Here is a 14,473-nt window from a genome sequence, read left to right on the forward strand (position 1 = left end):
AGATTGTAAAAAACAAGTTTCGATGGGACTGGTTGGAGAAGGAATTATCTACGAATGTTGGAAAGAAGACTGTGACGAATTTGTTCAATGACTTTATTCGGAAGATCGATCGTGCCGGGAAAGCACTTTGCATTTGGTGTCATGATACCATCGACTATGGTGGGAGAGGTTTCAAAGCTCTTGAAAGTCACGCAAAGAGCAAAAAACACGTGAAAGAACTCCAGTCAAGAACGACAAATTATTCCATCGCTGGAAGTTTCGGTGCCCAAACGAAAACTCCAAAACTTTACGGCCTCCATCCCTTATTGACATCACAATCGGAAGCGGTAATAAAGAGACGTGATCCACCCCAACAACCTGTACCAGTTGCTGATAGAGTCGTGAATTTTGAGGTAGGTGGTAAACTTTTCAAATTTATTTGACAGTTTTCCCATTTTTTTCGAAAATATTATAACGTAATAAAAATGGCCATAAATATTTAACAATTACAATAATAGATTTTCATGTGTACATTACACCAACACTTTACTGTAGGGCCTATACTTATTGTACTTTCATTTATGGGATAGTTCAATATACATTGAAAATTTATGCTGTTGTCTTGGTATTTCTTTGTCATCTGAGTGCATTGAAAGTACTTAAAAAAACCCATGAGCTCCGGGGGGGGGCTTCGCCCCACTTTTCCCCCCACCAGGGCACTGCCCTGGTCCTACCTGGTTTCCCCCCCCCCCCCCCCCCCCCCAGCTAGCAATCACCCCCCCCCCTCCGCTAATTTTCAGATAATTTCACTTTGGTCAAATCACATCCCTGTAAATTCTATTTATATTTATTATGGGGGGAGATTTATTAAAAATGAGAAAAACAATATAAGATTCTTTCCCATCCACCACGTCATCCTAATCTGATCATTTTATGTTGTTAAAAATAAAATCAAACTTTGTTGTTTTTTTCTTCCCTTTTTTAACAATATACCTGTAGTAATTTTAATTAATACTCTTGTTGAAATTTACCGTACAGTTATTTTGATATGATCTATTATAAAATACGAGAAATAATACTTAAAATGACCCAATTACAATACGATACATAATCAACAATGATTTTTTTTTGTAATTATTATGAAGCATTTTTTATATGTATATTTAGGTCTGATTGTCAAGCACCTTATTATTATTGTTTGTCCATGCAACATCCATTGCAGCCTGGCCAAACTGGAAGGGGGATTACCTCATGGGCGGTCCCCTTCTCAAGGTTTTTTCATTTTTCTCTTGTTGAGGTTTTTGAGTTTTTCCTTGCCCTCATGTACGTTTTAAATCTGGTGTAATAATAGTCTGTAGTTTGCAATAGTCTGTGGACTGTGCAGCCCTTTGAGACTTCTTGTGATTAAGGGCTATACAAATCAAATAAACCTGACTTAACTTGACTTTAATGTTGAGATATTTGCTTATTGCCAACACTAAGCATTACGTCATTGATCCACAAAAAGAAGATTGCAATACTCAATGTGACCACTAGATATTAGTGCAATAGTTTTACTTTTATTGATCACAAAGCGAGTCCCAGGTAAATTAAGTACAAATATTATTCATTGTAATTCGTGAACTATGAACAAAGTTGTGATGTAATTTTACTTCACTGATAACTGTTTGCTGCTCTTTTCCTTAATTCTCATTTCTCATACTGTTTAAGAATGTCAACTCACAGAGAATAATTGAAGTATAATTGCTAATTTAGCTTAATTATTTTTTTTCTCTGAGGGTTTTGTGGAACGTGGATTGATTATGAATGAATCTTTGTGCACAGAATATTTCTCAATATTTCTACCATGAATACCAAGGGCGTCATGAAATGATCCTCATTTTTACTTTTTTATTACTTTGCCAGTTTCATTATGGTTCAGACTGTTCATTTACACCTATTGACTCATATTTACACCTGACTTAGTGTTATGGGTAGGAAATAGATAGCTGGTACCATCAGTTTGAACCACCATACTATACATTCAATTTTCATATTTCATTTTTCTTTTCCCTTGAAATCTAACAGTGAGTTGCAATTATTTAGATGTTTCAGATTGTTCTGTCATTACATTTTTGTGATTTGAAAAAGCTTGGAGTAAAAGCAGTGAGAGACAACCATAAATTTAGCCATTGGTATAAAAAATATTTGATGAGGTAAAGAAGAATGTGATGGTCTGCCCGCGCTTCAATGTTACTCTGTGGATAAAGTCAAGTCATGTTTATTTCTATAGCCCTTAATCACAAGGAGTCTCAAAGGGCTGCACAGACTACAGACTATTGCAAACTACAGATCATTATTACACCGTCCCCTGATCTAAAAACAACATGAGGGCAAGGAAACACTCAAAAGCCTCAGCGTGAGGTAAATGAAGAAACCTTAAGAAGGGACCGCACATGAGGGAATCTCTTCCAGGATGACCAGGCTGCAATGGATGTTGCAATAACAAATAATACACAGATATTGTCAACATAAAATATAGGTAATTGATATGCTGCAGAATAGAAGTGTGTTTTAAGCTTATATTTAAACATTCCCACTAAGGTTGCAGATGGAATCTTGGAGGGCAGAGCATTCCACAGCACAGGGGTCCGAATGCAGAACGCTCTCGAACCTGCCGATCTCTTCTTGGCTCTTGGAATCACTAGTAGACCAACATTTTCAGAGCAAAGGCTCCAGACCGGAACATTGGGAGAAATTAAATCTTTGTCAGAGGATATTACTGGAAACGTTTCAGTGAACTCCCAAAAAGTTTTTGTGGCAAGCAATAGAACATAACTTCTCCATTGACAACGCTTCATGATGCATGGACAAATGATTTTTTTAAATACATACGCTTCCAGTAATTGTTTTTCTTTAGTGGGGCTAGTCAATGAATGTGGACTTCCTGAAGAATTATTCAGGGCGTCCTTAACAGTTCTTTCAGATTCAAATTGATCTCTAACTCAATTGATATAAGTGGTTCTTTGTTAAACTCCCTCCTAAATTGTCTTTGCACTTCTACTTGGCAGCATTAGCCTAGGAGGTAAGCGCTCGTCTTGGGATCAAGAGGTCCCAGGTTTGATTCCCGGCTCCTCCGTGTTATGTGTTGAAGTGTCCTTGGGCAAGACACTGAATCCCTAATGCCCTCAATAAGCAGGTAAGCGCCTTGCATGACTGACTCTCTATTGGTGCGTGAGTGTGTGTGTGTGTGTGTGTGTGTGTGTGTGAATGGGTAAGTGTGAAGCACATTGTAAAGCGCTATATAAATGCAGACTATTTACCATTTACTTGTTTTCATTCTTCAAGTAAAATTCTAGAATACATTTTCTTTCTTTAATGTCAAGTTTGGCTGCCATCACGCAGCTGACTTTTATCTGAAGGAATAAATAATCACTCAATTATTTATAAGCTGCTAAAATGTGTCTACATTTTGGACACACTGTATAAAATTTAAAATATTAAAAGAACATACAGTTTAAATCTTTATGACATGTTTACAGATGAAAACAAACATCACAATGTTTCCCACTATTTGTGTTGTCCTAATAATTTATACCGCTTTCTGCTTAATTTATTTTAAAAATATAACCATGGATTTGAACAGCTGTTCCTTGAAAAAAACAAATAATTTTCTCAATGACAAGACCAGAAAAACGATGACTTTTCCCCAGGGGACAGTTTTTGCCAATTTCAAATGGATGATGGTGTGTCTGTCTCATCTGTCAATCTGGGACATGGAAGACATCAACGTTATTGGAATCTTGATAACATACTGTATATAGTGCTGGTTGGAGTTGGCAATTCCCTGATTCGTCAAAGTCAACCAACTGGGCAATTTTATTGGAAGTGAAAAACTGCCACTCTTTTTGATGTTGTGTAACCACTCGTCAGTACCCAAACTGAGCGACGAATTAACACAATCTTGGGAAAAAATTAGATTTTGTTTCGGATTGCTGTAAGTTGGAGCAAACACGGAGACACCAGTATCATTTTAGAAAGTTCCTTTCTGGTTTTGCACATATATTTCTTTTAAACGTTTACAGAACAAAAAATATCGTATCGTGGTTTACTTTTGCAGTTTTGCTACTTCATGGATTTTCATTTTGCATTGTGTTCTGCATTACGATTGGCTACGAAGTCGCCCCGTCCCCTTTCGTCCTGTGTCTGCCTGTACGTCAATAACGTTGCCGTCTGGGTTGTTGATAAAACATCTCAACGGACCTACATTACGTATGTGCGAATCTTGAGTTTTATCAAAAGCCATGTTGATAAAAGGCTCCGGACCGATAAAAGCTCAAAATGCAGAGGAAGATGCTACTGGGAGGTCGCTGGTTCGCGCCTCGGCCGAGTCATACCTAAGACTTATAACATTGGTAAAATGGCGGCGCCCTCTGTTGGCTGCGGCTGCATCGGCTCGCTACAACGGGTCAGGTGTATCGACATTTCGTTCTTACAAAGAATGACAATACAAAAGAAATTATTATTATTATTATTATTATTATTATTTCTATCACAGACCAATTTGGTCTACTCGATATGCTAGCAGAAGGTAAAAGCCTTTGACACCACATTTGTTTTCCAATAATGTGCGACAAAAGATAATCTAGAATGAAAAGCGGACAGTGTCCTGAAGTAATTTCCACCCAGTTTTGGAATCAATAGTGCAATATACCAGCAAGGCTACCGAAGTTATTACAAAAAAAAAAAAATTAAAGTACAGTATTTTTATTTGTTGTTGAGAAATTTCTTTTCGTGTTAACATTTTTGCATCACATTTGTTTTACAATAATGCCGACAAATTTGATAGTGTCCTAAAATAATTTCCACCCCTTTTTGGAATCAGTAGTGCAATATAGTAGCACGATTATTTTTAAAATTATAATTTGATTGTATAGGAGTTACAGTTGCTTGCAAAACTATTTGGCCCCCTTGAGCTTTGTGACCTTGTGCCACATTTCAGACTTCAAATATCAAGATATAAAACTGGAATCTCTTGTGAAGACTCAACAATAAGTGGGACACAATCATGAAGTGGAACACACTGCATTGTATATTTTAAACTTTTTTTTAAAAAGTAGTGTGATTACAGCTGCAAGTCGCTTGGGGTATGTCGCTATCAGTTTTGCACATTGAGAAACTGACATTTTTTCCCATTACTCCTTGCAAAACTGCTCAAACTCAGTGAGGTTGGATGTAAAGCTTTTGTGAACAGCAGTTTTCAGTTCTTTCCACAGATTCTCAATTGGATTGAGGTCTGGACTTTGACATGGCCATTCCAACACCTTGATATATTTTTTGGGTGAACTATTCCATTGTAGCTTTTGCTTTATGTTTTGGATCATTGTCTTGTTGGAAGACAAATCTCCGTCCCAGTCCCAGGTCTTTTGCGGACTCCATCAGGTTTTCTTCCAGAATTGCCCTGTATTTGGCTCCATCCATCTTCCCATCAATTTTGACCATCTTCCCTGTTCCTGCTGAAGAAAAGCAGGCCCAAACTATGATGCTGCCACCACCATGTTTGACTGTGGGGATGGTGAGTTGAGGGTTATGAGCTGTGCTGCTTTTACGCCAAACATAACGTCTTGCATTGTTGCCAAAAAGTTCGATTTTGGTCTCATCTGACCAGAGCAACTTATTCCGCATGTTTGGTGTGTCGCCCAGGTGGCTTGTAGCAAACTTTAAACAACACTTTTTAAGCCCGATTTGTGCAGTAAATGACTGATTGTTGTCCTATGAACAGATTCTCCCACCTCACCTGAAAACCTCTGCAGATCAGCCAGAGTGATCATGGGCCTCTTCGCTGCATTGATCAGTTTTCTCCTTGTATGAGCTGAAAGTTTAGGGGGACGGCCCGATCTTGGTACATTTGCAGTGGTCTGATACTCCTTCCATTTCAATATTATTGCTTTCACAGTGCTCCTTGGGATGATTAAAGCTTGGGAAATCTTTTTGTATCCAAATGCAGCATTAAACTTCTCCACAACAGTATCTCGGACCTGCCTGGTGTGTTCATCGTTCTTCATGATGTTCTCTGCGATCTAAACACACCTCTGAGACTATCACAGTGCAGGTGCATTTATACAGAGACTTGATTACACACAGGTGGATTCCATTTATCATCGTTAGTTATTTAGATCAACATTGAATCATTCAGAGATCTTTACTGAACTTCTGGACAGAGTTTGCTGCACTGAAAGTAAAGGGGTTGAATAATTTTGCAAACCCACTTTTACATTTTTTATTTGTTAAAAAAGTTTAAAATATCCAATAAAGGGTGTTCCACTTCATGATTGTGTCCCACTTATTGTCGATGCTTCATAAGAAATTACAGTTTTATATCTTAATGTTTGAAGTCTGAAATGTGGCAAAAGCTCACAAAGTTCAAAGGGGCCAAAAAGTTTCGCAAGCCAGTGTATTTAAAAAAAAATATATAGTTGAAAAAATAAACAGTATTTAGGGTTTGTTCAAAGGTTTCGATTTAGGATTTTGACTTTTACAGGTCCTTTTGGAACACAATTCCCGTGAAAGACAAAAGATTGCGGTACTTGATAAAAAAGGATGATTAATTTTGCGCAAAATGTTTGTTTTTATTTAATTTTTAGTTGATTACATCAGAGAAAAACATTTGGAATAGAGACACCTGGTAATTTAAGATTTTTCAGGTCATACACTGTAATTCACAATTTTTGATTCATGGTAAACCTGATTTGTAAAATGTTGAAAACCTTATTAGAGAATTATTCATATAAGTCAAATACAAATGAACATATGCAAGTACATAAGACTCTTAAAATACAAGTTTTGACGGATCCAAATTTCAATAACTTCCAGTGACAGTACATAGGTAAGGGATACAATTGACTGCAAAGAATGACGAGGCTTTGACTTCAGAGTGCAAACAAAAGAAATGTATTCTATCAACTATGCAGAAAAGAGCACTTAATTAGGAAGAGGTTTGGATTCCGTATTTTCCTTTCAGTGTTTCCACCAATTCCACATAGGCAGCCATTGCCTCATCTTTGGACAGACCTATGGATTCAAAACCACAAGTCGCTCTCTGCAATCTGTTGGTCAGGTTCACACAAGACACGACTCCTTGAAGCATACCAGATGTACAGTACCTTTCTTTTTGTTCCACGAATCCCATTTGCGTCGTGCCAACAAATCAAGTATCCCCGGACGATCTGTCAAAGTAAAAAGCGCTTTCGATTATCTCGAGTTGACAACTGTCGTAAACCCCACTTCGTTATCCTGCTTAATCCTTGATCAGAAAAAATGTGGCTAGATGATTTTCAAGTATGTGAAAAATCTTTCAAGACAAAACAAAGCCCCCTTTGCATGAACTTATCAAATTTGTCATCATTTTTTACAGCACTCGACCTGTTGAGCTTCATTCTATCCTCAGTGCACACCCATTTAAGAAAAGAAACACCATATATTTCGAGACAGCTTTTGTTACACAAAATATGAATAATGTACGTAAACTCACCTGATTCGACGTCTCCGATTGTCGCCTGCTTGTATAGACCATAGAGAGCATTCATTTCTTCATGGTTAGGCTGCTTTTTCAACACTTTTGCCTCCTCTGCTGCCTTTCTGAAGCTTTCCTGTGAAGTAGAGAAAGAAAATGTGGAACAGGACAAACAGGCTTAAGCACACAAGCACAAATTAGCACTTTGTGAAAACACCACTGTTTTTGTTGGTTAGCCAAAACTTACAGTCATGGTTACCGTGAGATTAAGACGCCTTCAGAGTGTGAAACTTGCGTTCCAGGTTGCAGCTTTGTCATCAGTTCTTGCTGCAGTAAAGTGTAAATGGGAGGCACCATCAACAAGTAGGAACGTGACTTCCAACCGAGGCAAATTCATTTTAACCCTTGAATGTGCTGATGATATTTTGTGCAATCATATGAGTTTTGTTCCTGACCTAAAATATCCTCACAAAATGTTCTTTTTTAGTCGTGTTTTAGAGAAAAAGTGCATGTTTTACATTGCCAAACACCAAATCAAAAATGTTTGATAAACCACTTAATATTTGCACACACACACACACACACACACACACATATATATATATATATATATATATATATATATATATATGGTGAAGAAAACAAGTATTTGAGCACCCTGCTATTTTGCTATTTCTCCCAGGTATAAATCATGGAGGGGTCTGAAATTTTCATCATAGGTGAATGTCTATGGCGAGAGAGATAAACTAAAAAGAAAAATCCATAAATCACAATGCTGATTTTTTTTTTAACAATTTAATTGTGTGATACAGCTGCAAGTAAGTATTGGAACACCTGTGTATCATCTCGAATTCTTACCCTGAATGACATGTTAGTCCGCCCATTAGAAGTTCACCTGCACTCCATGTATCAATCTGGAACAGAAGCACCTGTTTGAGGTCGTTAGCGGCATAAAGACACCTGTCCGCCCCATACAATCAGTAAGACTTGTAACATGGCTAAGACCAAAAAACTGTCCAAAGACAAAATTGTATAACTGTTGGAGCAAAGAAACTAAACATGACGGTCAATTTCAATCGGAGTGGAGGCCCATGTAAGATATCAGCTCGTAGGATCTCGATGACTCTGAAAAAGGTGAAGAATCAGCCCGGAATTACACAACAGGATTTGGTCAAGGGCCTGAAAAGAGCTGGCACCACCGTTTGCAAGGTTACTCTAGGTAATACACTAAGATGTCATGGTTTGGTATCATGCATGGCACAAAAGGTTCCCCTCTGCAAACCAGCACATATCAAGGCCAGTCATAAGTTTGCATATGACCATTTGGATGATACAGAGGAGTCATGGGAGAGGGTTTTGTGGTCAGATGAGACCAAAATATAACTTTTTGGTCATAATTCACTCGGCGTGTTTGGAGGAAGAAGAATGGAGAGTGCAATCCGAAGAACACCATCCCTACTGTTGGAAATAGCATCATGCTTTGGGGGTGTTTTTCTTCACAAGGGACAGGACGAGTGCACTGCATTTAAGAGAGGATGACTGGGGCCGTGTATTGTGAGAATTTGGGGAAAAACCTCCTTCCCTCAGTCAGAGCACAGAAGATGTGGTTGTGGCTGGGTCTTCCAAGCATACAGCCAGGAAAACCAAGGAGTAACTCCGTAAGAAGCATATCAAGGTTCTAGCATGGCCCAGCCAGTCTCCAGACATGAACCCAATCGAAAATCTTTGGAGGGAACTCAAACTCCGTGTTTCTGAGCAATCTCCCAGAAACCTGACTGATCTAGAGAAGATCTGTGTGGAGTAGTGGGCCAAGATCCCGCCTGCAGTGTGTGCAAACCTGGTGAAAAACTAACGGAAACGTTTGACCTCTGTAATAGCAAACAAAGGCTACTGTACCAAATATTGACATTCATTTTCTCATGTGTTCAAATACTTATTTAAAGCTATATCACACAAATAAATCATGCATTATCACAATGCATGGGGAGACTAACAGATCTTTTAGGGTCAGAATTCTAGATCATACACAGGTGTTCAAATACTAATTTGCAGCTGTATCACAAAAATACATTGTTAAAAAATCAGCATTGTGATTCCTGGATTTTTCTTTTTAGTTTATCCCTCTCACAATAGGCATTTGCCTATAGTGACAATTTCAGACCCCTCCATGATTTCTAAGTGGGAGAAATAGAAAAGTAGCAGGGTGTTCAAATACTTATTTTCTTCACTGTATATATGGTGTATATATCTATATCTATATATACATATTTATGAAAAGTTTGGACACCAACGATTCAAGGCCTATAAAGGCTTTTAACATTTACCATAATATCCACATGATGGTGACAAAATATCATGTGAAGTCAAAACGTGGAAAGATTTTTTATGAAATTAAAATTTGACCGTAGATAAGTTACCCCAAAAAGTATAAATCTTAATTTGTGCATTTATTATCATTGTAACCAAAAAAGGCAGCATGGCGGCGCAGTGGTTAGCGCGTGTGCGTCACAGTTCTGTGGTCGTGAGATCAAACCTCCTGTGTGGAGTTTGCATGTTCTCCCTGTGCTTGCGTGGGTTACCTCCGAGCACTCTGGTTTCCTCCCACATTCCAAAAACATGCTTGTCAGGTTAATTGGCTGGTCCAAATTGTCCCTAGGTGTGAATTAGCGACTGAGGTGTCTGTATCTGTGTGCCCTGTGACTGGCTGGCAACCAGTTCAGGGCGTCCCCTGCCCACTGTCCGGAGATGGCTGGGATAGGCTCCAGCACCCCCGCGATTCAGTGAGGATAAGCCGTGCAGACAATGGATGGAAGGATAGATGTACCGTATTTTCCGCACTATAAGGCGCACCTAAAAGTCTTAATTTTTTTCAAAAGCTGACCTTATAACACAGTGCGCCTTATATATGGCTCAATATTAAATTCGCAAGGTCTCGCAATTTACTCAACAGCCGCCGACTCGATTTTACCCCGAACGTGGAGTAGTCCGCGGTTTATGCTGGGATTTATATACCGGCGTTTCATTGGCTAACCAATGTGTCAATGATCATTTGAATCGATCACTATTGGCTGAAGTTATTCGGAGCCTCGGATTGGCTAGATGGCCAAAACAAACCCTGCACTGGCCGAGTTTAGCAATGGCGTAGCAAGTCCGCGGTGTATGCTGGGATTTATATACCGGCGTTTCATTGGCTAACCAATGTGTCAATCATCATTTGAATTGATCACTATTGGCTGAAGTTATTCTGAGCCTCGGATTGGCTAGATGGCCAAAACAAACCCTGCAATCGGCCGAGTTTAGCAATGGCGTAGCATGTCAGCGGTGTATGCTGGGATTTATATACCGGCGTTTCATTGGCTAACCAATGTGTCAATCATCATTTGAATCGATCACTATTGGCTGAAGTTATTCGGAGCCTCGGATTGGCTGGATGGCCAAAACAAACCCTGCAATCGGCCGAGTTTAACAATGGCGTAGCGAGCTTGCTAAAGTATGCTATAAAGAAAACATGTTTCGTTAGTATGTATTTGTAAATATTCTACTCTCCTGGATTTACTTCACTCACGGTTGTAGGAAGACCATGATTGCGTATCATTATTGAACGTGAGAACTTAGGTGAGTTATGCGGCTTTATATTTTCCCGGTATCTTGTTTTAGAACGATTTTGATGTTGCTGTGATGAGTTGAGTGAATTAAACTCAATTCCAAGTGTTTATTGTCATATGCACAGTAAAGTTGCGAGCGAAAAAGAAAATAGAAACATAGAAATGTTTGGCATTTCTTGAATCCCAAGACTTCAACCTTCCGAATGATATTTGAAATGACGCATTTAAGTGACATCGTACGGACACCGCATCCGCACGTGTCTACGACTCGTATTTGCTTCTTTGCAAGCTTTGAGAATTTTAAGGGGGTAATCAGTTTGACTGAATCATCTGACTGTTTTGTCGACGTTCCCATTGTAGCGCCTTATAATCCGGTGCGCCTTATCTATGGAAGATATAGGACCAAAAACTATTTTTTGGGGGTGCGCCCTATAACCCGGTGCGCCCTATAGTGCGGAAAATACGGTAACCAAAAAACAAACACAATTTACAGGCTCGACCATTTGTTTAATGTATAAAACATACCCGTCAACCTGTACGTTTTTGCCGTACAAAGTATGTTTATTATGCATTTTAAGACATGTACGAAGTACAAGAAAAAAACGCAACTGTGTCAATTATGGGTGCCATCCGGTATACAGTGCATCCGGAAAGTATTCACAGCGCTTCACTTTTTCCACATTTTGTTATGTTACAGCCTCATTCCAAATTGTATTAATTTAATCTCTTATCTCAAAATTCTACACAAAATACTCCATTATGACAATGTGAAAACGTTTTTTTTTTATAACTTTTTTTGAATTCATTAAAAATAGAAAACTAAGAAATCACATTGAACGCTGGAGTTCTGACAGAGTGACCATCGGGTTCTTGGTCACCTCCCTGAGTAAGGCCCTTCTTCCCCGATCGCTCAGTTTAGAAGGCCGGCCAGCTCTAGGAAGAGTCCTGGTGGTTCCAAATGTCTTCCCTTTACGAATAATGGAGGCCACTGTGCTCATTGGGACCTTCAAAGCAGCAGAAATTTTTCTGTATCCTTCCCCAGATTTGTGCCTCTAGACAATCCTGTCTCACAGGTCTACAGACAGTTCTTTTGACTTCATGCTTGGTGTTTGTGCTGTGACATGCACACTCAACTGTGGGACCTTATATAGACAGGTGTGTGCCTTTCCAAATCATGTCCAATCAACTGAATTTACTGCAGGTGGACTCCAATTAAGCTGTAGAAAGATCTCAAGGATGATCAGTGGAAAAAAGATGCACCTGAATTAAAACTAAACTAAAAAAAAAAAAAAAAAAAAACTTTTTCACATTGTCCTAATGGAGTATTTTGTGTAGAATTTTGAGATAAGAGATTAAATTAATACAATTTGGAATGAGGCTGTAACATAACAAAATGTGGAAAAAGTGAAGCGCTGTGAATACTTTCCGGATGCACTGTACACCGACTATCACGAAACGGCAGATCAATCAAGTCAAACGAGTTCGCCGCGGCAGCCCTATCTCAGTATCGTTTTTTTTCGTTGTAAACGAAGCGAGCGGTTTGATATTACTGCGCGCATGCGTCTGCCGCCTGGGGATTTCCCATCATGCATCATTCCGTGGTAGTTGTGTAGTGAAAGGAAGTCCGTCTCTTCTTAGAGAACCGGCTTTTTCGGCTCAATTCATTTAAGAGAACCGGCTCTCAAACAGCTCACTTGCTTTGATGCATTATATTACGAATTATTATGTTGCATAAAGAAGTTAAGAAAAAAAAGAAGTATAAAAGGAGAATGAAAAAAGTCAGGTTTGTGGTTATCCCTTTAATCAGTATATTGCCAACAATAATTTAATGCAGAAAATGAATTAACAATTTGAATAAAATAATTCTACTTAATTATATTTGCATGCATTTTTTTCTTCATCAGTGAACGTCCAAGCTATTTAATATTTGATTTTTTTTATAATAAACTTAATTAATGCCATTGTCATTAACTAATGACAGGTATGATAAAAGTACTGTACTTTATGAACATTTTTTTACAAATACCTTCTGTTCTGCCAAATTATAATCTTAAAAATAATCTTGCTACTATATTGCACCACTGTATTCAGGACATAATCCATCTTATTTCAGGTCGTTTTGTTCTAATCATGTGGACGTTATTGGAAACCAAAAATGTGACGTGAAAAGAACATTCTAAACAACAAATAAAAATAACTTCTGTTCTTTTTTTACTCAATTGCACAATTGATTTGTTATCTAAAATATGGTTGGTTGACCGACTAGGGCATTTCTGCAGATGAAGCAGCTTTTTATGGAACCTGATTGAGGCAAAAATCTCTATATGGTCGAAAAAAAACTATTTTCCCCTCATTTTATTCGTAATTATATATATTGTCCTTATATTTTCGTCAGGTTTTTGTGCAGGCCGTATAAAAAAAACTTTAAAGGGTAACTATGATGTTTCAAAACTATTCGCTTTGACTTGACAATTTCAGATATTATGTCGCCATCGTGTGGAAGTCATGGGAAAACAAAAACGTGGCGTAAAAATACTTCTACCTTCTTTGACTACAGTGGTTCTCAAATCGTGGGGTGGGCACACGCAGGGCTCCGGCAAGGTTGGCGTGGGTGCGTTTGACCAGGAACTTTTTTTTTTCAACTTTCAACAGAATCAAGTGCAATAGCACCTTCACTACACTAGGGAGCAGTGGCGCTCTCATTGGCAGTTTTGTTTACATTTAACTATCACGCTGTGAATATAGCACAGAGTATAAACATTGAGTGTAAAGTGTAAAAAAAACGTGGGCCAGACTCTCAAGTGACCCCATGGAAAAAAACATTTAACAAGGGTGAGAAGACAGACTTCTACGTGGGGCTTGAGATGATTTCTTCTTCCAAGGGTGGGCATGACAGAAATTATTGGGGTGCATTGCTTTAGCTTATGGAGTCCAACTTTGTTGGCGATCAAAACCATCTTCTTATGCCTTTTAGTGGTTTTCTTGGACTACAGCATTTTTTTTCACATGACGGCTTTCAGAGAAACTCAAAATTGAAAAATATGTGTGCGTATGGTATGTATATTTATCAACCGTTTTACTGACACGAACAATTTAAACTCCAAGGTTCTTGACACGGTCAGACCAATGTAAAAAAGTGGCAGAATGTCTATTTAGTCGAATCAGAATGCACAATAAAAATCTTCAAAGTAACAAAACCACGGAAAGAAAACCGTAATACAGCAAGGGGTTACTAATGTTTAATGTAATTATACGTTATTGTGACACGTACGTTATTTTTATTCCCCTAATATCAATCAAAACAAGTTTAATCTTTGAAATAAAAACCAACAGAATAGTCTTATTTTCTCTGCTTCAGTTCTGCCTAGAAAACTCATATATATATACATACACATAA

At 38.3% G+C, this 14,473-nt stretch overlaps 1 protein-coding gene across 1 annotated transcript; it reads right to left on the reverse strand.

Moving 5' to 3' along the window:
• Positions 1–6,566: 6,566 nt before the first annotated feature.
• LOC148369366 (acyl-CoA-binding protein-like) lies at positions 6,567–7,798 on the reverse strand. The gene is made up of 4 exons (XM_088331343.1): positions 7,719–7,798; positions 7,490–7,607; positions 7,122–7,184; positions 6,567–7,029 (listed from the first exon to the last, which is right to left on the reverse strand). Exons 1-4 carry the CDS (start codon positions 7,722–7,724, stop codon positions 6,944–6,946), a joined length of 273 nt encoding a protein of 90 aa, XP_088187469.1. The 5' UTR covers positions 7,725–7,798; the 3' UTR covers positions 6,567–6,943.
• Positions 7,799–14,473: the final 6,675 nt, after the last annotated feature.

The sequence above is a fragment of the Urocampus carinirostris genome, chromosome 3 (genome assembly GCF_059441175.1).
Source record: "Urocampus carinirostris isolate Australia breed hairy pipefish chromosome 3, RoL_Ucar_1.0, whole genome shotgun sequence".
Taxonomy (NCBI): domain Eukaryota; kingdom Metazoa; phylum Chordata; class Actinopteri; order Syngnathiformes; family Syngnathidae; genus Urocampus; species Urocampus carinirostris.